At 33.0% G+C, this 26,406-nt stretch overlaps 1 protein-coding gene across 2 annotated transcripts in view; it reads left to right on the forward strand.

The window, feature by feature from the left end:
- The window catches only part of CENPF (centromere protein F), a 75,976-nt gene that overhangs the window by 13,475 nt on the left and 36,095 nt on the right, over positions 1-26,406 (forward strand). For both annotated transcript variants that reach the window (XM_023501964.2, XM_023501965.2), the window contains 6 exons: positions 197-309; positions 2,624-2,715; positions 7,114-7,396; positions 8,432-8,634; positions 16,791-16,916; positions 21,851-21,979. In XM_023501964.2, coding sequence (XP_023357732.2) covers positions 197-309; positions 2,624-2,715; positions 7,114-7,396; positions 8,432-8,634; positions 16,791-16,916; positions 21,851-21,979 — 946 coding nt within the window. The remainder of the gene's footprint in view (positions 1-196; positions 310-2,623; positions 2,716-7,113; positions 7,397-8,431; positions 8,635-16,790; positions 16,917-21,850; positions 21,980-26,406) is intronic.

Here is a 26,406-nt window from a genome sequence, read left to right on the forward strand (position 1 = left end):
AAAAAAAGTAGGACATTATATTGGTATTTTCATTTTGTACTTGGTAATAGTCAAATATCATATGTAATATCAGTTTTTTTTAGCAGGTTTCAGTTTTCCAGCTGATTTATGGGTAATTAGAAATATATAATTTCTGTAATTTCTCTTCTATTTTCTATAATTGGGGAACGTTTGAAAAAATTTTTTTTTTTTACAGATATAAATCTGAACTTGAGAGAAACCAATTGGCAGTGTTGCCAGGAGATGTCTCAACACTAAACAGTACACCACAGAAGAGTTCTGCTCCTCCTGTACAATCAAGTCAAAGTGGTATGGATTTGGTACTTGGGTTGTAAGAGCTTAGTGCAAGGACCTTAGACATAGGGGAGAGTATGAGTACTATGAGTAATGTACTAGAATTCCAGCATACAATCCTATTTGAGGTTTTCTTTCCTTAATTTTTTCCCATAATAACTTAGAGTTGCTGGAACCTCAGCTACCTCTCTTAGTATCTGCATCCGTGTATACTAGAGGGACAGAGAGAGAACTGAGATTGTGCATGTGTCTAGTTTGAGAGTTCCTCCCTCCCACCTGCCTCCCCGTATCTTTTTCTTCTTTTCTGTCTGGCCTCCAGAAATCTCACATTTTCCCCACCTGAACCATACATGAACACACAATTTTTTTTTCCTTTGAGTTATTTTGGTTATCTTTTTATTCCTGGGGTTTAGTATATACATACATACATATTCACATACATACATATATATATGTGTGTGTGTGTGTGTGTAGATACACATACACACAGTACCATATAAATATAGTATTGAGTAAAAGCATGATACATCATGATTTTTGAATTAAACTAAAGGAAAATGGTGGAAAAAATTTAATTTGTTTAACAGGATGAAGAACCTTGATTGTCAAAGTTATCCTGCTCTTGCTCCTATCTATTATCTAACTATGTTCAGCTACTCTATTCCTTTTTAGAAAAGTAGCCAGCCTTTAATTCACTTCCAAGGCCCCATTCTAGCTTCTGTTATTTTCCAGATTTAAGCTGGTGATCTTTATTATTTTTTGGGATCAGAGTATCTCTAAGCCATATGATTTTTTAGTTTATTTGAATAATTGGGAAAGATAAGACATTAGCTGGTTTCTATAAAACATTTCATATCTGTCTTAGCCCAGTTTTTAGAGATAATAACTGGGCTAAGACAGAGGTAAAATGTTTATCTCTAAACACTTCTCTCTGCACAGTTTGAATTATGGAACACATTTCTCATCCTTTTGACTCCCTTTCTCCTAAGTGTCAATCTAGTGTTCCTATAATTTTACAATACCACATACACAGCAATAACAAAATGTCATTTCCGGCAACATTTTGAGAAATGTTATTTCACTACAATTTCCTTTTAGCCTAGAAATTGTTGATTTGCTGATTACTTTGAATGTTTTTCTGTGCTCAATACAAGAGGAATTTTTCCAAACTATAGCAGGCAGGTGTTTTAGAGACCTATTCCCATAACAACAATAAAACTATCCTCCTTCCAAAAATCATTTCTCATCTATAATAAGGGTTTTTACAAACAGCTGCTTTGTAAAAATCTGTCCTCACAAGCATTTATCAGAAGTATACAATCTCACACTTTTAAGCATCTCTGTCCGTAAGTTACACAGAAGATGATAGTTTATCAATTTAAGGTAATTTAGGGGAAAGGAATAAATCTAAATTTTTTCTATGTGCCAGGCACTGGGTTAAGTAGCTTTTACAATTATTATCTCATTTGATCCTCACAACAACCCTAGGTAGGTGCTATTATTATCTTGATTTTATAGTTGAGTAAAATGAGGCAAACAGTAAATGATTTGTTCAGGGTCATACAGTAAATGAGGCAAACTCAATTCTTCTGTCTCTAGGCTTCAATACTTCAACTACTGCACCACCAGCTGCTTCTGTTATGCTCTTTATACTTCAAATCTTCTCCCTGGAAAAAAGGATGTGAAAACATTGATGTTGAAGTCTTAGGAGTTGGGTCCTTTAGTAACTTAATTTCAAAGTTTAATGAAAAAACCTTCAGTTTTAAAAAGACTAGATCTCTATTTTTCCAATTCCAAGTTGTCTTTCTAGGATGAACAAGTTTTGTGAAAATGTAATTGGATATTCCTTGAATAGGAATTTTTGGTATCCCAATTCCAGTATTTGCTCTAACTATAGTAATTGGCAATATAATCTTGAAAAGCACGTTTTCACATTTTACATTAGTTTTTAACTTGTTGGATGTAAATGGCTAAGACTAAATAAAACTTTTTAAAAGATATGCTCCAAGATCTTGTTATGAAATTAATTCAGATCTGACCTTTAATTTTTCAAGTCTTCAAAAGAAATTTTGATTTTTGTGTATGTGTTTATAACCCTTAAGAAATTTTGCTGAAACCTGTGTACTTAATATTTTTCATTCTACATATATTTTTAACTTCTGTTAAGTAATATGTTCTCTTATTATGATAAAAATCATTTTGTTTTCATTTGGAATTTGAAATGTTAATATTCAGATTCTTAAGTATTGGGATGGATACTTTGTGGATTTTACTTTGTTAAGCTGAAATTCTTTACCTGAAATTTGTTGTCCTTCATGTCTGATTTTAGCTTCCAGGTATGAAGAATTACAAGAAAAATATAGTAAAGAAGTTGAAGAACGAAAAAGGTTAGAGGAAGAGGTTAAAGCTTTACAAATTAAAGTAAGTTTATTGTTTGAAATGTATACGCAAAAGCTTATTTTGTTATAGTTTGTTATAAGATTAGAATTTATTTTTCCCCCCAATTATTGACATGTTTTCATTAACTTAGGAATGTAAGTTAATTGCTTTAGTAGTCTGCATTATTTTACATTTAAAAAAAAAAGGAATTTAGTAGACATGTGCAAAATAAGTTAAGAGTTGTTGCAATACATAGAAACTGTTGGAATACATGGGAGCCACCTGACAGTATCTGCTGGAAATCCAACCCAGACCTGCAGAATGGATATCGTCTTGTGAGAGGATGATATAAGGAGACTGAGAGGCAGTTGCTGTTCTCTGACTGAAAGATTGTTGCATTGCTTGATTTCTCTCCTATTTCTTCCCTCTGCCTCCAATTTATCTCATTCCCAGTCCGCAACATCTGTGTCAGCAAAGGCTGCTCTGCAACTCCTTCACATGTTATGATCCACAGCTGTGGAGGATCTTGGAGAATTGACCTGTAACAAAGGGTGATAAATGGAGTGGCTACTTTTCTTCACCTCCATGTATAAATCCTAATGGAAGCACAAAAAGCCTTCCATAATTTGGTTTAATAGACATATATGCAACTATTTTTCTAGAGAGTGAGATGTTAACAAATGAAAAGATGATTGGGAAGACCAAGATCTCACTTGATTTAATTTGTTAACATGAGCCAATTCCTTCACATGTTTTATTATTTGTAGAAAAAGTTCCTTACAATTTATTTCAGGAATATTACTTTCTTACAATGCCTTCTACATTTCATATTTGTGAAGTTTCTTTTTTTTTTAACCGCCAAGTATAAGAAAGACCAGTTTTAAACAGTTTCCAGATATGATGAGGATACTGTCTGCCCTTCTATCTAATTCTTTGATACAATTCTTAAGCATAATAGCACCAAGCATAGATTATTGAAGTATATTCCGAGGAAGAATTCCATTTGGCATTCCAATCCTGCCAAATTGACATTGAATCATTAGTGACTAGTACTTGGTAATTCTAAATTTGGTCAATTGTATTATCATCTCTCATGTTTTACATAAGAATGGCATGAAAACCATCAAAAGCTTTCAAAAAACTGAGGTGAAATATATCTGTAGCATTCTTCTAATTCCTTCTGTAATTCTATTAAAAGAGGCAACACATTAGTCTGGCAGAATATGTTCTTGATGACATATGGTTCTTTGTAATTGTCTCTTTTCTAGATGTTCACCAACCATCTCTATTGATTCCTTATAGAATTTCCTTGGGAGAAAGTCAAGCTCACAATCCTTTATACTACAGAGATTCTTTAACATGTTTTGTCTTTAATTCCTTTGGCAGTTTGATGATGAAGCCTGTAGACTTTTTAGCATAATTTTTTTTAATGCAAAAAAAAAATATGGAATTACAAGAAAAGCAAGAAAATCCCAAATACAGTTATTAAAAAATTTAGAAAACAAAACAAGTTCCTGAAGCATAGATTGAAAATTGAAAATTTTAGGTTGCTTTAGAATTACAGATTCTTTCTTTCTCTCTCTGTTTGTCTCTGTTTTTCTCAGGTTGGTATTCTGTCCTCTTTAAATTATGTAGTACCTTATTTTTCATGATCCTTCCAATATCAGCAATAGTGGCTTAATAGTCACATATATCTCTATCAGTTTTTTTTTTTTAAATACCAGAATATGTAGTTCATATGAGTCAGAGAAATTGAATTTATCAAGGGTAACTAAATGTTCTCACTTATCTTGGGTGCCAAGATGCCTTATTAGCCATTTCCATTCTGTCTTTTCTAGTGCATGACCATTTTACTTGGCAGAGAAAAAAAGAGAATGAAAATTTAAAATTGATCATTTTTAGTTCTTCCTTTCATGTTTTCTTTTCTACAAACAACGAGCCTCCCCTTTCTGCTGGGTGTCTTTTTTTTCCCCCTCTTACTGTAGCTAACAGTTTCTTTTTCTTAATCTTTTTTTTTTTTTTTTTTTTGCTGAGGCAATTGGGGTTAAGTAACTTGCCCAGGGTCACACAGCTAGGAAGTGTTAAGTGTCTGAGGCCAGATTTGAACTCGGGTCTTCTTGACTTCTGGACTGGTGCTCTATCCACTGCCCCACCTGGTTGCCCCTACTAACAGTTTTTTATTGACTGAAATTTTCATTGTCGCCTTCAGCTCATTCTGAGTTTTATCAGTTCTGACACTGACAACCAGGTGCCATATTTAGTCTCTTGCATGTATGAATTAAAGAATGAAAAACATTTATTAATAACTGCTAACAGAGCACTAAGCAGCTTATTGAATTCTGGGGATGCAAATACAAAAAAACATGGTAGGCCTCACCTTCCAGGAGGTTGTATTAGGGGGGAATCGCACATAGACAAGTTCTGGCTAAGAATCAGTGTTGTGGCTTGAGTGGAGCCAGAGAATAATTGATCAGTTAGCCTGGGGACTTTTGCCTGACATGAGCCCAAGTCTCCATGACTGGAGCTGCAGTTGTGAGTGAGGAGGAGGGTTAAGCCAGGCAACATGGCATCAAGATAGCTCTAGGGCATCAGAATGGGTCTGCAAGTATGGAAACATGAGCACTACAAGGCTCATAGTGCCCCAGACTGGGCAGTGGAGAGTCTGAGGACACAGCAGCAATGTGCCTGTTTCAAGGGCATAAGTCTCAAACTTTCACCTTCATCTAGTTAATCTGCTTAATGAAGGAAAAAATTTGTTATATCTCTTATATCGTATCCTAAATCAAACTATAATGCAGACAGATGAAATTAAGGGGGCCAAATCTATTACTGTTTGTCTGTTTTAAACTGACAAAGTGAGCCTTTGTAATGGCCAACGTAGCCAAATCCCAGAGCCAGGTTTGCTCCAAGATAACCGGATATAAAAATATTGTCCATCTTTTTCCAATATAGGCTGAGAACCATATCTCGTGTAAAAGTGAATATGTCTCTTATTTCCATGTATATCTTCCTTATATTATCTTTGGCAGCTCTCTTCCAAATCTCTCATTTGCCAGTATTGTGCACCTTGGTGTGATGAGTGTTTTTGATCCATTCCTTCTGGTTACTTTTGAAGTCTCAAAGAGGCCTCACTTTATAGTTATGATGTAGTATATGTGTATATAATTATATAAATAGACCAGTGTGCCTTTACTGCCTAGAGACTTACTTCCAAAAGTAATGATTTTCCACCACCTATATAATAAACTTTGATTAATCCTACTTATTAACAAGACTGTGATCTTTTGTTTGTTGTGTTCCTGTTATTTCTTTTCCTCCCATCTTTCTGTGTGTATTTTTGAAAAGTAAGTTGTTTGATAAGTTCCTTGTGCTTTATACCTTGGTCTGATTGGTTGTAACTTAATGTTGTAGATTTGTGCCTTGGAGATGTTTCTCTCCCAAATTTTGAAATGCTGAAATACATATATATATTTTTTTAATAATAGCTTTTTATTTTTAAAATATATAGTTTTCAGCATGCATCCTTGCAAAACCTTGTGTTCTAAATTTTTTCTCCCTCTTTTTTTTCCCATCCCCTTTCCTCCCCTAGACAGCAAGTAATCCAATATATGTTAAATGTGGCAACACATATGTTTGTAGAAAAGAAAATAGATGTTGATATTTCTGGTTCTTAATGGTAATTTAAACCTAGTTGTTTTAGGAATTTGAATATATGTGATTGTGATCTTTATGTAAAAATAAACAGTCTTAAATTTGGTGACTATATTATTATTTTTTTGTTTTTCTTTTGCCTCTTTTTATTTTCTTTTTTGTTCATGTTTTAATATTTTTGTTTTCCAGTTACATGTAAAAAATTTTTTCGTTTTTAAAATTGAGTTCTAGATTCTCTCTCCCCCTACCCCTGCCCTTGAAGAAGATGCATGTGAAGTTATAAAAGTATTTCCATGAAAGTCATGTTACAAAAGAAAACATAGGTCTTCTTGCCCTCCCCAAAAAAGTCCTCAAGAGAAAAAAAGTTTAAAAAATGTGCTTCAGTTTATATTCAGATGCAATCAATTCTTTCTTTGGATATCATAAGTTTTTATCACAAGTCCTTCAGAGTAATCTTGCATCATTATATTGCTGTGAATAGCAAAGTCATTTGTAACTGATCATCCCACAACGTGATTATGCACAGTACATTTCATTTGGGTTCAATATATGTAAGTCTTTCCAGGTTTTTCTGAGAGCATCCTGCTCATCATTTCTTAAAGTCTAATAATATTCCATCATCATCTCATACCATAATTTATTTATCCATTTCCCAATTGAAGGGCATCCCCTCAATTTCCAGTTCTTTGCCCTGACAAAAGAGTTGCTATAAATATTTTTGTACATACAGATTCTTTTTTTGGAGACATTTTTAAAAAAGTCTTTAGTTATTTTATTATCTTTTCACAGAAAGCAAGTAAGACAGTTCCCCCAAACAACATGAGTCACAGGGAAATTGCTCGGCATCAATCTTCTTCATCAGTATTCCCATGGCAACAAGAAAAGACACCTACTCGTCATTCAGCTAATGCACAAGAAACTCCCTTTAGGAGAGGTTTTACTGCCTTACATGTTCCATGGGAACAGGAAACAACACCTAATAGGATGCCAAGTTGGCAAGATACTAATTGTAGTTTCCATGAGAACCCTAGTGATCCTCACCTGCTGGATCAGATAAAAGCCCAGAACCAAGGTAATTAATAAATTTTTTAAAGTTTAAATTGCAATATGATTCTTAGAAAATTTTAAGAAGTTATTCTAGAACTTTTACTAAAAGTATTAAAAAGTTTCAAGTTGTAGAATGGTCTTAGAAATAAATATTAGGAATAACATTTCTTTCACTTCATATATGAAGAAACACACAGAATGAAGTAATTTTCTCCCAGTTGTTAATAAAAGACTTCAGATCTCCTCTGTCATCTAGTTAGTAAAATTGGCACTCAACAGTGTATCTTGTTATTACTTTAGTGAGCTTAAAGATTTTTTTTGAACTTTTAATATATATATAAACATATATATATATATATATATATATATATATATAATTTTTTTTTTTTTTTCAGGTAACAAACATTTTCTCTTCCTCTCATCTACTATTACTCCATTTAAAAAAAAGAGCAAAAAAAATTCTTGAAACAAATATGCACAGTCCAGCATATTTGGCTGTATACAAAAGTAAATATTTCATTTTGATTCTTGAGTCCACCATGTCTTTAAAACATTTGGATTGGATACTTCATCATTGGACTGTGTAATTGTGATTGGCATTAATGAGTTCCTAAGTCTTTAACATTTGTTTTTGTTTTTGCAGTGTTTTTGTTTTTGTATAAACTGTTCTTATTATATTTATTCATCACATTGCATTCATATAAATCTTTCCAAGTTCTTTGGAAACTGTCTTTTTAATAATTTATTATGGCATAATGTTATTCTATTACACTTATTTACCATAATTTGTGCAACCTTTCTCCATTTGATGGGCACTGTCTTTATTTCTAGTTCTTTGTCACCACAAAAAGTTATTATAAATATTTTTGTACATATAAATTCCTTTTAATTTTTCTTTGCTCTCTTTGGGTGATTGGATTAGTAGTGCTGTTGCTGCATATTCCCTAGTTGTAAAGTTAAAGTGAAAAGTGTATTGTTAATCTAAAATTTTCAGTGTGCTTTTTTTTTGTTTTTGTTTTGTTTGTGGTTGTGTGTGTGTGTGTGTGTTTTGTGATTTAAGAGTTAAGGTTCAAAGTTAATGAACTGGAGCATCGACTGCAAGGACAAGAAAAAGACATAAAAGGACACATGAATAAATGGCAAGAAACACAGCTTCATCTAGAGAAAACAAAATTGGAGTTAGTGGAAAAAGAGAAAGTTTTGAACAAAACCAGGGATGAACTGATGAGATTAACCACACAATTTGATCAGGCAACAGCCAAGGTACTTCTGGGGGATTTTATTTTAAAATTTCCATTCAACTAATCATTCTCCTGCAAAAGTATTATATGACAAGAGACACTTAGTAAATGTTAGTAATAACACTTAATAAAGCAAATTATAGGAAAGCTTTTAGGATATATGAAAATATAACTTTTAGACCTAAATGAAATTAAATTGCTCAGCTCATCTTCTAGTGTTCAATTGAAATCATAAAATCTTAGAGTTAGAAGGAAACCATGAAGTCTCCACCTTCTCACTCAATTCTTCTTTAATATTCTTATTTCTTGATTATGTCTAGTGACTTTTGCCCTTAATAAATGAATTTTTATTTTGTTAATTTTGATTTTAATGTTGAGCTTCCACAGGAAGATTCACCGTAATTAGAGGGCCTTGAGATAATGTCATAAAAGGATTGATTGAAGAAATTAGGAATGTTTACTCTGGAGAAGGAAATATGAGAGGTATCTTGTATTAGTTGAAAGTTTATCACTTAGAAGAGGAATTAAGCTAGTTTTTCTTGATGCTAGATAAGAATATTTTCTTATCTACAGTGTTTGACAATTTTGTAGCGTCTTTTCATTTAAATGTTAGGTGGAATCTTCACAATTAGAACTCTGGAGGTAATAGATTCCAAAAGTTTTCAGTAAAGGATGAATGAATACGTTTTTGTGAGGTTGGAAAGGGGATTTTTGTTTAAATATGGGTTGGACTCAATATTTTAAGAATTTTTTTCCACCTCTATATTTCTGTGCTAAGGCAATGGAAGACTTGACTGATGGGAAGTAGGTGAGAGATAATAGAATCGATGATGACTGAGGTTAGGATATTGACTAACTTGAGGGTGATGATAATATCTATAACAGAAAATAGGAACTTAAATTAGGAACCTAAAATGATTATTTGGAGGACCAGATTTGGAGCTAGGGTAGAGAATTTCCAATCTGTTTTAGACATGTTTAATTTGAAGTCTTAGTGAGATGTCTAGCATTGAGTTGGCATGGTATTGGTGCTTAGGAGAGAGAATAGGGCTAGCTATATAGATTTGGAAGTTATTTGTATAAATAACACAACAGAAGTGGATGCTTTCACCAGAGACTGAGAAGAATAGAAGACCAAGATTGAGAATATAATTGAGAAGAACAGATTATTATAGATACAAAGCAGAAATAGACCTTAGAGGCCAGCTAGTCTCATCACATTTTAGGAATGAGGGAAACAGTAAATGAGAAAACACAGAGGTAAGTTACTTTCTTTCCTGAGATCACTTAAATAAATGTTATAGGCAGAATTTTGAACTCAGATCTCTAATGGTAGAAGGATTATGAGTGGGAATAGTGATAGTACTAAGTAGAAAAGCTGAATAAATCTCAAGCGTAGATATCAATTTGCAAAAACACCAGTTGTTTTAACATTAAGGAGTGATTGGTAAACTTTGAGAGATAATTTCAATAGTGGATAAAGAGGTTTTATTGAAGCAAGATTATAGAAAGTTGAGAAGAAGGTGATGAAATTAGTATATAGAATAAAAAGAGTGATATATGACAGTTTTTCAGGGCATGATAGAGTCATTTTAAAAATATGGGAGCTAACAGATTTGTTATTAATGATGAATCCTATATATAGGGAGATAGTGAAGATGGCAGGGCAGTTAGATTATCCATTACTCATAGTACTGAACTTGGTATCAGAATGATTTGAGTTCACATGTAGCCTTAGTGACTGACTAGTTCTGTGACACTGGGTAACTCTTTACTTCTACCTTGATTTCCTTATCTAGAAAATGGGTATAATAAAAGCACTTACAGAATCATTAAGATGGACTGAGATAATTATAAAGTTCTTTACAAACCTTAAAGCAGGGTATAAATGTTAGCTATGTAAGATGAGAGAGGGAATGATCAGAGGATGTAAGTGGTAAGGTCTTATTTAGTGTTGGTGCCCTTTATTTTATTTTATTTATTCTATTTTTATTTATTTATTTTCTTAGTTCACTATTTTAAATTATTAATATCGTTTGGGGTCTTGACCATGACCTAATATATTCTTTTTAAAAAAAATTTTTTATTTAATAACTTTTTATTGACAGAACCCATGCCAAGATAATTTTTTACAACATTATCTCTTGCACTCATTTCTGTTCCAATTTTTCCCCTCCCTCCTTCCACCCCCTCCCCCAGATGACAAGCAGTCCTGTACATGTTAAATAGGTTACAGTATATCCTAGATACAATATATGTGTGCAGAACCAAACAATTCTCTTGTTGCACAGGGAGAATTGGATTCAGAAGGTAAAAATAACCCAGGAAGAAAAACAAAAATACAAACAGTTTGCATACATTTCCCAGAGTTCTTTCTTTGGGTGTAGCTGCTTCTGTTCATCCTTGATCAATTGAAACTGAGTTAGGTCTCTTTGTCGAAGAAATCCACTTCTATCAGAGTACATCCTCATACAGTATCGTTGTTGAGGTATATAATGATCTCCTGGTTCTGCTCATTTCACTTAGCATCAGTTCACGTAAGTCTCTCCAAACTTCTCTGTATTCATCCTGCTGGTCATTTCTTACAGAACAATAATATTCCATAACATTCATATATCACAACTTACTCAACCATTCTACAATTGATGGGCATCCATTCATTTTCCAGCTTTTAGCCACTACAAACAGGGCTGCCACAAACATTTTGGGTGCCCTTAATTTTAAACTATTAGTTTTTTTTTTCCTCTCCTGGATTGGAATGAGAGTACAAGTAGAGGGACTTAACTTGGGAAGGAGAAGGGACACCTCTTTATCAGAGATAATAGATGTTCAATTCTGATGTTTAAGACATTGAAGATAATAATTACAAATCTAACATTGTGCTTTTTCGTTCTCAAATCAATCATTTTTCCAATAAATGCTGCACAGTTGATTAGTTGTGGGTCTGTCAGTGTAGACAATGTACAAAATAGTTTCAACTAATTTTTAAAAATAAAAGTATTTACATATTAGTACCTTTTATTAAGTAGGGTGAGAAGATATAAAGAAAGCAACAATGTAATTGACACCCTGCTATGAAACAAGTATCTACAAGCCCAATTTTAATTTCAAATCCTAAATCCCAAGTACATAGAAATATGACTAGCACATTCTCAAATTCCAATTTATACCTATAATAGTCCAGTTTTGTCCAAAATTTTTAATAAAATAACTAATGGAGAATTAAGGCATTTGCAAATTGAGCACTACAAATTTAAAGCTAAAAATTGAATTAAAAATAAAACCTCTCCAAATAGGGCTTATAAAAGTTAATGAGTTATTCAGAAAACATTTATTAAACACTCTGCCAAATAATATTCTAACCTAGAATATTAGGAAAGACAAATGATAGCCCCTTTTCTCAAGGAGCTTAGTCTAATGAGGCAGACAATATCCAAACAATACACCGGATACGTTGTCGATGATCACTAGAAGGAAAGTACTAGTATTGAGGACATTAGGAAAGTCTTCAGGAAGATGAGATTTTTATCTGGGACTTGAAACCAGAGAAACCATGAGGTAGATAGTAGGGGAGAAAATTCTGGATAGGGATTGTAGCCAGTACAAATGCTGAGTGAAAGGGCCAGCTAGGTGGTGCAGTGGATAGAACACCAGCCTTTAAGTCAGAAGGAGTGTCTGGCTTCAGACACTTAACACTTCCTAGCTGTGTGGCCTTAGGCAAGTCACTTTACCCCAACTTCCTCAGTGAGGAAAAATTCAGAGTGAGAAGACAGTGACTTGTAAGTAATAGCAAGGAGGCCAATATCCCTTGAGTATCGGGGGTAAATAAGATGTAAGAATACTTAGAGGGTGGGAAAGACATGGTTTATGAAAGGCTTCAAATGCCACATAGAGCATTTTGTATGTAGTAGAGAGCTATTGGAATTTATTAAATAGGGAGGTGACATGATTAGACCTATGAATTAGGAAAATCCATTCAACAACAACTTAGTGGAGGATACACTGGAATGGGGAGAGCTTGTGGCAGGGAGAACCACTAGCAGATAATTGCAGTGGTCCATGTGATGATGATGTGATCTCCGCTGGGTTGATGGCAGTATTAGAAGAGAAAAGATGACTGGCCTCCTTTAGGTCTCCTTGAGAAAAGGGACTGTCATTTACTTTTTCTAAGATCCCAGGTTGATATAATATGTGGAAGTTTTTACAATCCAGGGGAGTGAGACCTGTTGGTAGAGCCATACTTATCAATGGTGGGCTGATGATTATAGACCAAAAACTGGAGGCCCAATTGAAAATAATTTATTAGCATGCCAAGGAAAACTGCATCAGTTTTGAGACTGATGACAGCCTTAATTTCTTAAGGTATAGATTCATTTTTTTTATAATTTTTTAGTCCTGCTTAGAGTACAATGGCCAATTAATAGTTTTTTAATAACAGCTATAATTCAGTAAAAGTAAGAGGGGATAAAGGAAAGGGGAGTCATTTAAGGGAAAATGGAGGACATCTGGTTTAAATGTTTTCCATATAACTGTCAGCATTTATTATCAGAATAAGAAAACATTCCCTTTTCAGGGGCTGGAGATCATGGAAGATGCCAAAGTACTTTTACAGTGGTAACAGTGAATTAAGCATGACAATTAGGGAGAGAAATTGGGAGATGACGGGTCAAATACTGTCCCCTCTGTCAGGAGGTTAATAAATTCACTTGTAGAATTTTTTTTTAAATGCCTATAGAACATCTACTTTGAGACTAAAAGATTATGCAGAATCTTATATGTCACTTTATATTTTCTAATAATTTCCCAGTTATAGAGCAGTTATTGATGGTAATGATATCTCTTACATCTCTTTAAATAACTTGGCCTAATTGTTAAATTTTGAAAAAAAGGTGATTTGAAATTTTGATATTAAATTTAAAAAGATAGTCAATATTAGTATGTTCCTAAAAGTTGTTACAAAAGATTTTACTGAAAATATTCTTCTTAGTAGTTTGGAGAGTTCGGTCCTGCAAAAAGTTTTAGAACCATAGTGCCCTACTGCCTACCAGTAAACAAATAAAAAAAACCCCAGCATAGTTAGGGTACTCTGTCAGCTACCTATGAATTCAACTTTTGTTTTCTGTCTTTACACCAAGGATCTTGTGATTTTTGTCAAATATTTTGTAAAATATCAAGATACATTATGTCTACCATTTTCCTGACATTTTTAACCAAACCTATTTACAAAAAAAAAGAAATTTTACTTAAAAAAAAAAAAAGACAATAGAAATTAATTTTTAGTGACTTTTGCTTTTTCAAGTACTCAAAAACCATCTCTTTCAAAATTTTAGTCAAGCTTGGAGAATTTTAGTTTAAACAGTTTTCTTTCGTTTTCTTTGAAAATCAAAACAATTTTTACTTTAGTCTCTTGACTTCTTTATTTTTGTCCTTGAACCTTCATTATTATTGATGGAAATCTCCAGTTATAGCTGCAAATTTTCATTATCTTCAGATGTAGGTACAGTCATTTGAAACGACTTTTTTATTTCTGTTTTTTCACCTGTTTTGGACTTTGTTTCTGATTGCTAGAAAACCTGGAAGTAGAATAGGAGCTGAATGTCACAGCCTTGAAACTTACCCTGGGAGGCACTTGTGGTGACTGGCTATCCCTGCAGGTGCTGTATAGCTGAAATTTCAGAATGTCAGTGCTCAGTTGTATTTTAAATCCCTTTTAGAAGTCTGCCTATAGTCCCTCTCTTTTATAGAACACCTGTTTGGAATCAGAAGGCCTAGATTCATATTTCCTTCTCTGTAACTATAGGTAATTCACCTATCTTTTCTGACCTCATTTTCTTCATCTGTAAAATGAGGGAGCTGAATTAAATTAGGTAAGGCTCCTTCCAGGTCTAAGTCTATTAAATCAGTCCCTTCTTAGATTTTCTTCTTGCTTGATGAAGTGCGTCCAGTGGAAGGAGCCAAGGGCACCCAGTTAATTTTCACTCCTGTGTTGAATTGTGAGATGGAAGCTTTTAAAGGTTAGAAAAATTCATATTTTCATGTTGGTTACCATGCCTTTACCAATTTCTGGAGGAGTGATGGAATTTTATATTGCCATTGAAAACTTTTGTAACTTTTTTATTTTTCAGCTTACCTGTGATTTATAGGTAAATATATGAAATATATGGTGATAACCTGGCTATTCAGCAGATTCTTAAAATAAAGTTTTTCTTTTGTTTTAACACTATTAATTTTTTAAAATTGTATTTCATTTGATTTTCATAGCCTAATTATTTCTCTCTCTACTCCTTGACAAAACAAAAATACACAAAAAACTCCCTTGCTGTAACCTTTTACAAACATATATAGTCAAGTGAAACAAATTCCCATATTGGCTATGTCCAAAAACAAACAGAAAAATTACTTGTATATACACTGAGTCTATCACTTCTCTAAACTGTAGATATTTAGCACATTTCATTTGGTTAAACTGTAGTCTTTTAGGTTTTTTTTTTTTTCTCCCTTAGCATATAGATTGTTAATGGTATTAACCCATAATTACTAAATTGTCAATATTTAACAAACTCTTCTTTTAGGGAATGGTTTTGTATTTCTATGTTAATCTTTTTACTTGAAGAATTTTAGATCCTGTTCTTTTGACTAATAACTTACGTTTTTGTTAGGGGCCTTTTAGCTTTTAAAAATTATTTCATATCTTAATTCTTTATGGGCATGTGAGATAAGGTAGAGTTGACTTTTTGATTTAGTCTGGACCTTTACATCATTGGCATAGATACTATTATTTCTATTTTCTTAGATGAAAATACTTGAGCATGAAGACATTAATGAGAGCTTTGTTAGTTTGACAAAATAAAATAAACTTTTAGTTGCATCAGTTTGTTTGCCTCTTTAATAGCTTGTGGGATTGTTGACTTGAATCTAGACCTAGTGTTTATAACTTAGGAAATCTTGTAATACTTTGAAACAAGTTGTAAAGATGATTATCATCAAAAATTGACTTTTCATATTTCTCTCAATATTTCTGTCCTCAAGCTAACTAACTGTTCTAGTACTATTTAAACAAGGTAACTCTAAAGTCTTGTTGCAGTCCACTTTTTAAAATAAGCCTCAAGAGTAACTAGCAATGTTAAATAGAAGATTAATATCTTACATTTAATAATATCTTCCAAAATAAGAGTATTTCAGAGTGAGAGATTTTGATTTTAAGAATCCCCTATACCATATTAGACTATTGCCAAAATATCAGACTCAAAATTATAAAAGGAAAGAAAGGAACCTCTGTATAAATCAGCTTAAGAAGCTTTTTAGTGCTTTTAGACACTTTTGCCTTCTATATTTTCTGATGTTCTTTGCAATAGGAATGCTCTGATTCTCTGAAAAAATCCATTTTGCTTATTGTACATGTAATTTGATTCCCTTAAACTAGAATGCTATTTATTTTGGTTTATATTGATTTGATAGTTGACATTGAAATTTGTGATTTTGGATTTAAAAAATGACAGTTTTTTTTTTTTTTATGTTAACTATAGACTGTTCCTGCTTTACGTAAATTTATATTATGCAACTTTGATTTTACATAAAGAATTCTGAAAGAAATTCTCATTCTAAATAACCCCTATATTAGTTTTATTATATAGTACTCTGCTCTTCCCACTTCTGTCCCTCATCTTGGTGCTCATTGGCCGCTTACACCTTCCCCCCAAATCTCCCCAAAACTAAACAAAAACTCATAAAGAAATGCTCTAAATTAAAATATGCTAGGCATGGCATGTCTTTCCCTAACCTCTCTATGTCACCCATTTTCATATGGCTGTTCCTGGTCCTCTGCTCTTCTTACTCCCACTTCTCTGTCCATGTGCCCTACTTACCCCTTGAATTGTGTGTAAATTCCCTCTCTTAATGGGTGGAGTTTTTCTTTCTGCCTTTCATCCCTATGTTGTGGGGCAAATTTACATTGCATAAAATCGTTTTATGTAAAAGTTTGCTTAACTGTCTACTTTGATAAAGCGAGAAATGTCTTATTTTAATTCAGATTGAATCTTATAAAACTCAATAGTAAAGTTTAAATCTCAAGACAAATTATTATTACCATGAATAGGAAATCCAATTTAAAAAAACGCACTATTTGATTGAGTTGAAAAACGTTTTCATCTTTTAGTGAATTCTTTTATTTATTGTCAGTGTACAACACTGGAGCAAAAATTGAAAAAAATTTCTGAAGATTTGAGTTGCCAAAGACAGAATGCAGAAAGTACCCGATGTGCTTTGGAACAGAAAATCAAGGACAAAGAGAAGGACTATCAGGAGGTAAGAAAGAAAGAACAAGCTATTTAATGTTCTTGGTGAGTTTGTGCATGGAGGTAAGTTTGTAATTCTGTGTGTTTCTATGGAATATATTCTGGTTTTGGTGGTCATGGCACACAGCTAGGAAGTATTAAATGTCTGAGGCCAGATTTGAACTCAGGTCTTCCTGACTTTAGGGCTGGTGCTCTATCCACCTAGCTGCCTTGGCAATGGCACTTTTAAGGCATGATATTCTGTGAAAAGTTGTGACATCAACTTGATGTCATAAAATAATCAGAGAAATGGTTTTGTGATTCTAGTCAGCTTTTTTATCATTTTTTAATTATCCTGTTAATCTTTCCATATGATTTACTAAATTGTTTAATGTTAGAATAAGTATAACGTATAAATTCCTGTGGACCTTTCTTAGCTCTACGAAGGGTAGATTCAGAATGTTGTTTCATTTTTCTTCATTTGAGCCCCATGTGATCTTTATATTTTATCATATTTACTTTTGATATTTTAGTGTAGAGTTCTTTTTATTTACATTGTTTTTGGTAATGGTCCTGATGGAATCCCAGAACAATTCTATGAAACTTTTAAAGAACATTTAGTACCCATAGTTCACAAATCATTCTCAAAAACTGAAGGCAACTTTCCAGATTCTTTTTATGAGACAAATAGAGTTCTAATATTTAAGCCTGGGAAAGGTAAAACACCAAAAGAAAACTTGATAACATTATCCTATTATTAATGAACATTAATTTAAATAATTTAATCAATCTCTCAATTTTATTTTGTGCATGCTTTTGTAAATGTATTTCTTGTAAGCAATGCAGTGTAGGGTTTTTTTTTTTCTCTCTTTGTTGGATTGTTTAATCTCTTCATATTTAAAGTCAAATTAGATTTATAGTTTTCCTTCATCTTTCTCTATAATTTTTTTTCCCCCCAATTATGATTTTTCCTCCTTTAATGCTGTGAATACAGCCTTTTGTTCCTTTACATATTTTACTTTAAACTTTTTTTTTTTTTTTAAAGGTGACATCTTTCTACTGGCAGTCTCTTCCCTTTTCTCCAGGTTGCTCTTTTTCCATTTATAGTTTTGTTGTTACCTCTGTCTTACTTTTATCTGGTTATAGATTTTTGTCTTCCCTAGATTTTTCTTCTTGGTCAAGTAGATTGCCCTTCTTTTTCCCCCTTTGCTACTCCTTTTCATTGTTTTTTTAATTTCATTTTTTGTTCTTTCCAAAGAGAATTTTTTACTCTTCACTTTGTGTTTTTTTTTTTTTTAATTTTAGATGCATATTTTCCATTGCATGATCCTTATAATCATTTGGTATCTCTTTTTTTCAGTATTCTTTTATAGGATCAAATCTTCTAAGATATTAGGTTCTGCTCTCTAGGTGCTTTTTGTCGTTGTCTTGTTGGACTTACTCCATGGATTCTCTTTTTCTGTTGTTCTTAGTTTCAGAATAATGTCAGTTATTGCAGTTGTCAGAGAGGACAATGTCCCATGATAAGATTCTTCTCCATTGTCCACCCTCATACCCTTTTTTGTTAGCCCCCCCACCCCTAGAAATCATCCTGTGTCTAAGCTCTACTACTTCTTTAGGTGTGAGTTTCCTCCAGGGATTTCACTTTCCCTCTTATGACAAGCAAATTTTTCACATTTCAAATCCTCTTGGCCTCATGAAGTATCAGATCTCATCTCCTTTCATCCGTTGGAGCAGTCAGTGGTGGGTATCTCTCCCAACTTCAGTATAAGGCCCTCTGCCCTTGCCCCTTTCCTTTTTCTTCCCTACCTCCTTCCTGCTGTGCTGTATTCATTTTGAGATTGTAGAGATTGTTACCTTTCTCAATTTGCTAGTTTTGTTTTTACCCAAGGGCATCGCTCATTCCTCTCTTTCTTCCTGCTTTCCTTTCCCACTGTCATGTACCCTTCCAATTTTTAATTTTAAAAGAAGCATTTATGTGTAGACAGGATATTGCTAGGTTCTGTACATGGTGCTCCTGTCTGTTTCTTCATTGTTAATTCTACCAGATTTCTTTCACTCTGGTCTCCTTGTATACCTTTAAAAAGTCTTACTCATATTTCTGTTGTCATTCTGTTGCTGTCTTCAATTTAGTTACTGCTACAATTCTATTATTTGGGGTGTTCTAAAAGCAAATAATCTTGATTTTCTTTCTGAAAATGTTTCAAACTTTTTAAAATTATTGAGTATTCATCTTTTACCTTATATAGTTAAACTCAGATTTATAAGATAGCTCATCTTAGGTACCACTCTGAACTTTAATGCTCTTTGGAATAATTATTCCATTTCTGCTTCATTTTTCTGGAGTAATATTGTATTATTTAAGTATCTTTTCATTTGTTTTTGATTTTCTTTTTCCCTCATGGCTTGTGGAATTTGTTTCTGAATTGAATCATTAAATTTAACCACTATGAGTCTTAGAATTTGCCACTGTGTCTTTTTTCTGGAGACTTGCAAAATTTTTTCAGTTAAAATGTCATTTTCTGTGTGCAAAAATTGTGGGCAGTGTTCTGTTATTTCCTTCATTTTAGTGTTAAGGTATTTTAGTCTGTCGTGTTCTTCTGGAAAGCCTATGAGTCTTCTATTGGGATTAAGTGACTTGCCCAGGGTCACACAGCCAGGAAGTATTAAGTGTTTTTAGTCAGATTTGAACTTTGGTCCTCCTAAATTCAGAGCTGGTGCTCTATCTACTTTTTTTTTTTTTTTTTTTTTTTTTTTACTGGATTTGACTGCCTTATTTTCTTCTATGTTTTTTTCTTGTTGATTTTTCTGTTTTTGTTCATGTCTTTGAGATTTCTTCTTCCTTAATTCTTTGCTATTTTCAGTTGTTTTCCCTCCTCTCCTTATTTTCCTTGTTACTCAGTTCCTTAATCCTTGCCTTTTCCTTATGGTTTCCTTGGAATTGGATCTCAAAGCTTCTTAACTTCCTCCTACAGTGGGAAATTCAAGAGTTTTCTTTTCCCACTTGACTTTTGGGATGGTCCAACTGGCTCCAGCTGAATGCTATGCTCTTTTCTCAGGCTTGGTGAAGTGCTGCATCCACAGACAGGGATTGTCTTGGTGGCCTATCCCATTCACTGTTTCTTAGTCCCTGGAAGTTCAAAACTTGGCAGTATTGGTACTTCTAGGTTGCAGGTCCTAAATAGGTTTTGGCTCCTGAAAGACAATAGGCAGCCCCACTGTTGAGGACCAAGGATCCCAGATCTGGGGACTCTAAGAAACTGGAAACAAAGAAAAGGGCTTTCTGGGTACAGGGATAGGTTTTTAGATAAGTGTGTTATATCACTGGATCTGCTAGTAGCAATTGAGTGCCAATAGCAGGTGAGCAGAAACAGTGTTGAGTGTACTCGATCAGTGAGCATCAGTCTGTAGTTGCTCCCCTGCTTCTTTTTTGGGAATCTGAGTATCCTAGGTCATGAAAACAGTTGAAGTTATTTTATCTTTGGTGCATAATTTCTGATTTTGAGAGATTGATGAAGTTGTGGGGATTGAGAATGTGTCTAGTTCACCATCTTGTTGCTTATGTGATCTGCAGTATTTTAGAACTTGATGCAGTTAATAACACAGTCATTTAGAAAGAGAAACATCTGGAGAATTAAACTACATAAACTCTCTTCTTTTTTGGAAGCCTTTTACAATCAAGTTCCAGCCTACTTTTCCTGAATGAATAGACAATATTTTCTTTCACATAATATACAGTCCAACTGAACTGACTTTTCTGTTCCTCATTGATATTCCATCTCCCATCTTTACCTTTGTACATAATGTCTCCAGTATCTGAAATGCATTTATTACTTCCTATAAACTTTAAAATCTCTAGTTTTCTTCAAAATTCAGTTTCATTGCCACTTCAATTCCTCTTGTCCCTGTATAACATGCATTTTTAAAAAAATTATCACATATACATATTATTTACTCTGGTAAATTCTAAGCTTCTTGAGAAAATGAGGTTTTTTTTTTTTCTTCCATTTTTATCTTCTTTGTCCAGCAGCTGCCATGATAAGTGCATATTGATAATGATTCTGTTTAGACTTAACACTGGATATCATTTTTTTTTTTTTTTAAATTTTTGAGGCAGTTGCCCAGGGTCACACAGCTAAGACATGGTAAATATCTGAGGATATATTCGAACTCAGGTCCTCCTGACTTCAGGGCTGGTGCTCTATCCACTACACCACCTAGCTGCCCCTGGATATTATTTTTGATAACACAAACCTTTGATGGGCAAATTCTGCTCATTTTGTGTCTCACTTGTTACCCGTCAGGATTGTGAATGAATTTGTCCTGTGTGATCTTTCATTTTATCTTATATGATCTTAATGTGCATGGGAAGAGGAACCTTTAATGTTATATTTTAGAACTATCGAATCAAATGCATATTTCATATTAAATTATAAACAATAGGTAATGTCTTATATTCTTTGCTCTTTGGTTAATTATATGACTGTAAAATTATCTTTTCATAAGCTTCTCTATTTTTTCCTCATTTTCATGAATAGTTTACTCAATATTAATGCTACATATATGGATTTTAAGTCTTTTATTCTGCTTGAGCAGAATTGTTAATTTTGTTAATATCAGATATATTCATATATTTGAACTGCAAAAAGGAGTTCTAAATACACTCTGTTCTAAATAAAAGAGAAAATTGAATTAAGGTAGTGGACTGACAGATTACTCTGAATCTAGATTACTATTTATATAGTATTAATACTTGTTTATTCCCTACCTAAAAAGACCTGAATTTGATTACCAGAACCAGTACTAGTGTTAATTATATTTTCTTATAAAATTGATGGGAAGTCTGGCTCCCTGGTGTCTGTAGCTCTTTTAGTGTACTGATCAAATATCTATATATTTTTTTAAATTCTATTTTCTTCTGAACAACAGCTATTGTTTATTTATTTTTGTTGTTTTTATTTTCAGGAACTCTCTCATCAGCAACGTACCTTCCAAATGTTGGACCAGGAAAGCACTCAGATAAAAACAAGACTAAATCAAGAGTTACAACAAGCCAAAAGCACTCAGAACATATTGCAAGCTGAACTTGATAAAGTAAGTTGATCTTTATTTTTCTCTGTCTCACTGCAATTTTGCTTCTATATTCTATCCTTTAAAAAAAAAACAAACAAACAACAGACCAATTTTTGAACTCATTTAAGAAGATTGTTTTATGTTTTTCTCAATACTGTTTAGTCAAAACTGGAAATGAATTATTTTGGTTTGATCTTTTTGGTATTCAAGTTTCTTTAAAAAATTCTATTTTTTATCTTGAATTCTTTTCCTTATCTCTCCCTTCTTTCTTAACTCATTGAGAATGCAAGAAAAATGAAACTCATTAAAAGTATGTATAGTCATGTAAAATCAGTTCCTTCATTAGAGATGTCCAAAATAAGAAAAGAGAAGGATAAAAATGGATAATAAAATATGCTTTAACATGTCCTGTTAAGTTCATTAGTTTTCTATCTGGATGTGTATATCATTTTTATTTAGTGTCTTCTGAGGGCTCATTTATGTTTCTTTATCTTTGTTTTTGTATGCTGAAGAACCATTTCTTTTTGGTTATAAACATATATCATCTTGCTTTTTAAGAGCAAGGTTTCCTCATTTAAAAAAATTTTTGTTAGCTGAAATTTCATGTGATCTTAAGTGGAACTCTTTGACACTTGATTTTTTTTCTTTGTAAGTGATAGTTTTTGGCTTTGTTGTTTTCAATTTATGGTTGTTTTCAGTAAGGTAGGGGAAAAAAATTAAGCCTATATCTGTCTGTCTCTCTATATGTACACACACACACATACAAACACACACATAGACACACACACAAACACACACAATCACACAATGTGCTTACTAAGAATTAAGCGTGTGTGTGTGTGTGTGTGTGTATGTGTATATGTGCTTATTATTTGCCAGAAACTGTACTAAGTGATTTACTAATATCTTATGTGAAGGGCCCCATGGATTCTGTTTTCATTTTTACCTTCTTTTAAACATTTTATTATATTTTTTCTTCAGTTAATATTTTTTCTCCCTTTTACCATTTCAGCTCCCCTCCCCCAAATGAATAAACAAAACCTTACTAAAAACGTTTATGCATTAGTCATATCCAAAAATAAATCTCCACATGTCTTCAGTCCACCTCTCTGTCAGGAAGGGGATATTTGCCTCATCATCAACTATTTGGATCTTGATTTATTTTTTTTTTTAATGGCCAGACTTATTTTTCTTGGGACAATTTTTAAAATTACATAGTTATGTTTATTTCATTCTGCATCAGTTCACGTTAGTCTTCCCCAGTATCTTTTTTCTTTTTCTTTTATCATTTCCTATAGAATAATAACATCTCATTACCTTTATTTCCCTATTTATTCAAGTATTTCCCTGTATCTTCTTTCAATCATTTATTGAAAACAAAAAGAGATCCTGTAAATATTTTATGTATATTTATCTGTCTATCTATCCTTTCCTCCTTTGATCATGTTTATAATCTAGTCCTAATGTGGTTAACTCTTATATTAAAGGACATGTACAATTCAGCAGTTTTTATTTTCTACTTTTAAAAGGCTTTAAAGTAGATTTATTTCTAATGATATCTTGAAATATAGTCTCCTTCTTGGCTTTGGCTTTTTTTAAAAATTATAGCTTTTTATTTACAAGATATATGCATGGATAATTTTTCAGCATTTACAATTGCAAAACCTTTTGTTCCACTTTTTCCCTTCCTTCCCCCCACCCTCTTCCCCAGATGGCAGGTTGACCAATATATGTTAAATACAATATTATGTATACATGTTTATACAGTTATTTTGCTGTACAAAAAGAATCAGATTTTGAAATAGTGTACAATTAAAGAGGGAGTGGGAATTTTATGTAGTGGTTCATAGTCATTTCCCAGAGTTTTTTTTGCTGGGTGTAGCTGGTTCAATTCATTACTGCTCCATCGGTACTGATTTAGTTCATCTCATTGCTAGAGATGTCCACGTCCATCAGAATTGATTATCATATTGTATTGTTGTTGAAGTATATAATAATCTTCTGGTCCCGTTCATTTCATTCAGCATGATTTCATATAAGTCTCTTCAGGCCTTTCTGAAATCATCCTGCTGGTCATTTCTTTCAAGTTTTAATCTCATTTCTATTTCTTTGGCTTTTAAATAATTTCAAATATGATTTTTACAACTCTTCGTTCATTTCTTCTATGATTTTAACTGATTTTGTGTTCAAATTTTTTCTTTCTTTTCTTTTCCCCTCCTTTCTTTCCTTCCTTCTCTCCTCTCTTTCTCTTCTTTTTTCTTTTTTCCGTGTGTGTGTGTGTGTGTGTGTGTGTGTGTAAGAGAGAGAGAGCCACACACACAGAAACAGAGAGAGATTCATTTTACAGATGTTGTAGAGTTACTTGCTTCCTCTGGATTATGTATTAATTATCCTTGGGTCCATCAAAGAGTTGGATGTAAAGAATACTTGTTATATAAACTTATGATTCTATTTAAATATCTGTTATACAATTATATAAAGATTTGACAACTGATTAGATTTCTCGAATGAGGAGGAGTATAAGGTGAGCTTTAGTTAGGTTGTTGTGGGCATTTGATTCTTAAATTATATAGTTATTAAGTCTTTTTTAAAATAAGTTTTTGATAGTGGATCACTTACCTTTTAATAAATATTTTTTTAGTTTTTAAATTTTTTTCCCCTTAATATTTCTTATCCTGTGGAGTAATTCCCTTCTCCCCCCCACCCCTCCCCCCTCCCCCCCATCATTCATTTTTTTCAGGAGTTCACTATTTAGATAAGGTTTTCCACCATGTGTAGTAAGCAATTTTCCTTCCATTATTTTCATATGGAGCTCAAATTCCAGCTTCTTTTGGCTGAAAATTGTTTTTCTTTAAGTTTTACTTATAATTGTTGTGGAAATAATCTTTTCTCTGGGTTTTTACCAGGCCAAGGCCTTTTTTAAAACTTCATAGTATTTCCTTTTTCCTTTCAGTGTTTTCTTCTATTCACTCAAATTTCTAACTTCCCTTTCTGGATTGCTTTTTTGTGTTAGGGCTAGACTGCCCTGTCTCATATATTTTTGGGTAGTAGAGGCAGACCCTGCTCGGTTCTGACCCCTCTTTTTGAGGCTGCTGACATTCTTGGTGTAGAATAATTGATATCTGCAGGAATCCCTTGCTCCCTGTTTGTATCCTGGTGATCCCAGTGTAGCTTTTAACTATGGCTTATTCTTTCTTATACTTGCTTTATCACCAGCCAAAAGTATTTTCCATTCCTTATTGTCTCCTGACAGATCCTGGGTAAGGCCCTCCTTCCCTCCACCCCTTTTCTGGACCTATCCCTTGTGGTTGTTTTTGTAGGACCACTGGCTTCAAGCCTTTTGGAGAGTACATTGGTAGTAGGATTGTGTGAGTTTTGCAGATTTTGTCTCTTCTTCTGATTGTGGTGCAACATTACCTTTAGGTCTGTTTTAAGAGGGTTTCTTAAATTTTTTTCCACTTGTAATCCCTTTTCACCCAAGAAATTTTTATTTCATCCCAGGTATATAGGGTAGGTATACAAATGAAACATTTACTGATAATAATTTTATGACTCCCACATTGTTTTGAGACCTCATATGGGTTGTGAAGTGCAGTTTAAGAAGCTGGTCTTGGAAGGCCCCATGTGTAGTTGCATTGCTTTCCTGGTTTTCCTTCTTTGGCAATCTTTAAATGTTGATCCTGGGTCTTATTGCTTTTGACTGATCAGAGGTAAAATTTTATTGGCTCTAGTACTCAGGCCAAAATACATGTTTTCCCTCTTCTTTTCACTTGTTTCTTTTCAGAACACTTGTATTTTTAGTGTATCTTTTTTCCTGTCACACAATCTTTTAAGTTGCTGCCAAAATCTTCTTAATGCATCTGACCATCTTAAAATATTTGCCACAGTGGTGATTCAAGGCTATTCCAATTCAACTTGACATGGAAAATGCCATCTTCATCCAAAGAGACTGACTGTGAATCAAAGCACAGTATTTTCACCTTTTTCGTTCCCCCCTCCCCTTTTTCGTGTTTTTTTCTCCTTTTGTTCTGATTATTCTTGTACAATATGACAAGTATGATGATAGATTAAATTATAATTTATGCTGTCTTGGGGAGGAAGAAAGGGAAAAAAATTTGGAACGCAAAGTTTTATAAAAATGAATGTTGAAAACCATCTTTAATATTTGAGAAAATAAAATGCTAGTGGAAAACTATTTGACTTAAACAAAATTAATGCATTTAGGATACTTAAGAGTAAGCTGTCACATGTGAAAAAAAATTTCATATTTAATTACTCCGATTAGGGCAGGATTTGGTTTCCAGGTATAAACAGTTCATTCACAGACGCACAAATATGATTAATTAAAAACTATTCTTCAGTAGAGAAGTAGTTAAAGGATATGAGCAAGTAGTTCTTAGAAGAATTGCCAACTCTTAATAGTCATATGAAAGGATGCTCTACTGTCT

Source organism: Sarcophilus harrisii, chromosome 4 (genome assembly GCF_902635505.1).
Source record: "Sarcophilus harrisii chromosome 4, mSarHar1.11, whole genome shotgun sequence".
Taxonomy (NCBI): Eukaryota; Metazoa; Chordata; class Mammalia; order Dasyuromorphia; family Dasyuridae; genus Sarcophilus; species Sarcophilus harrisii.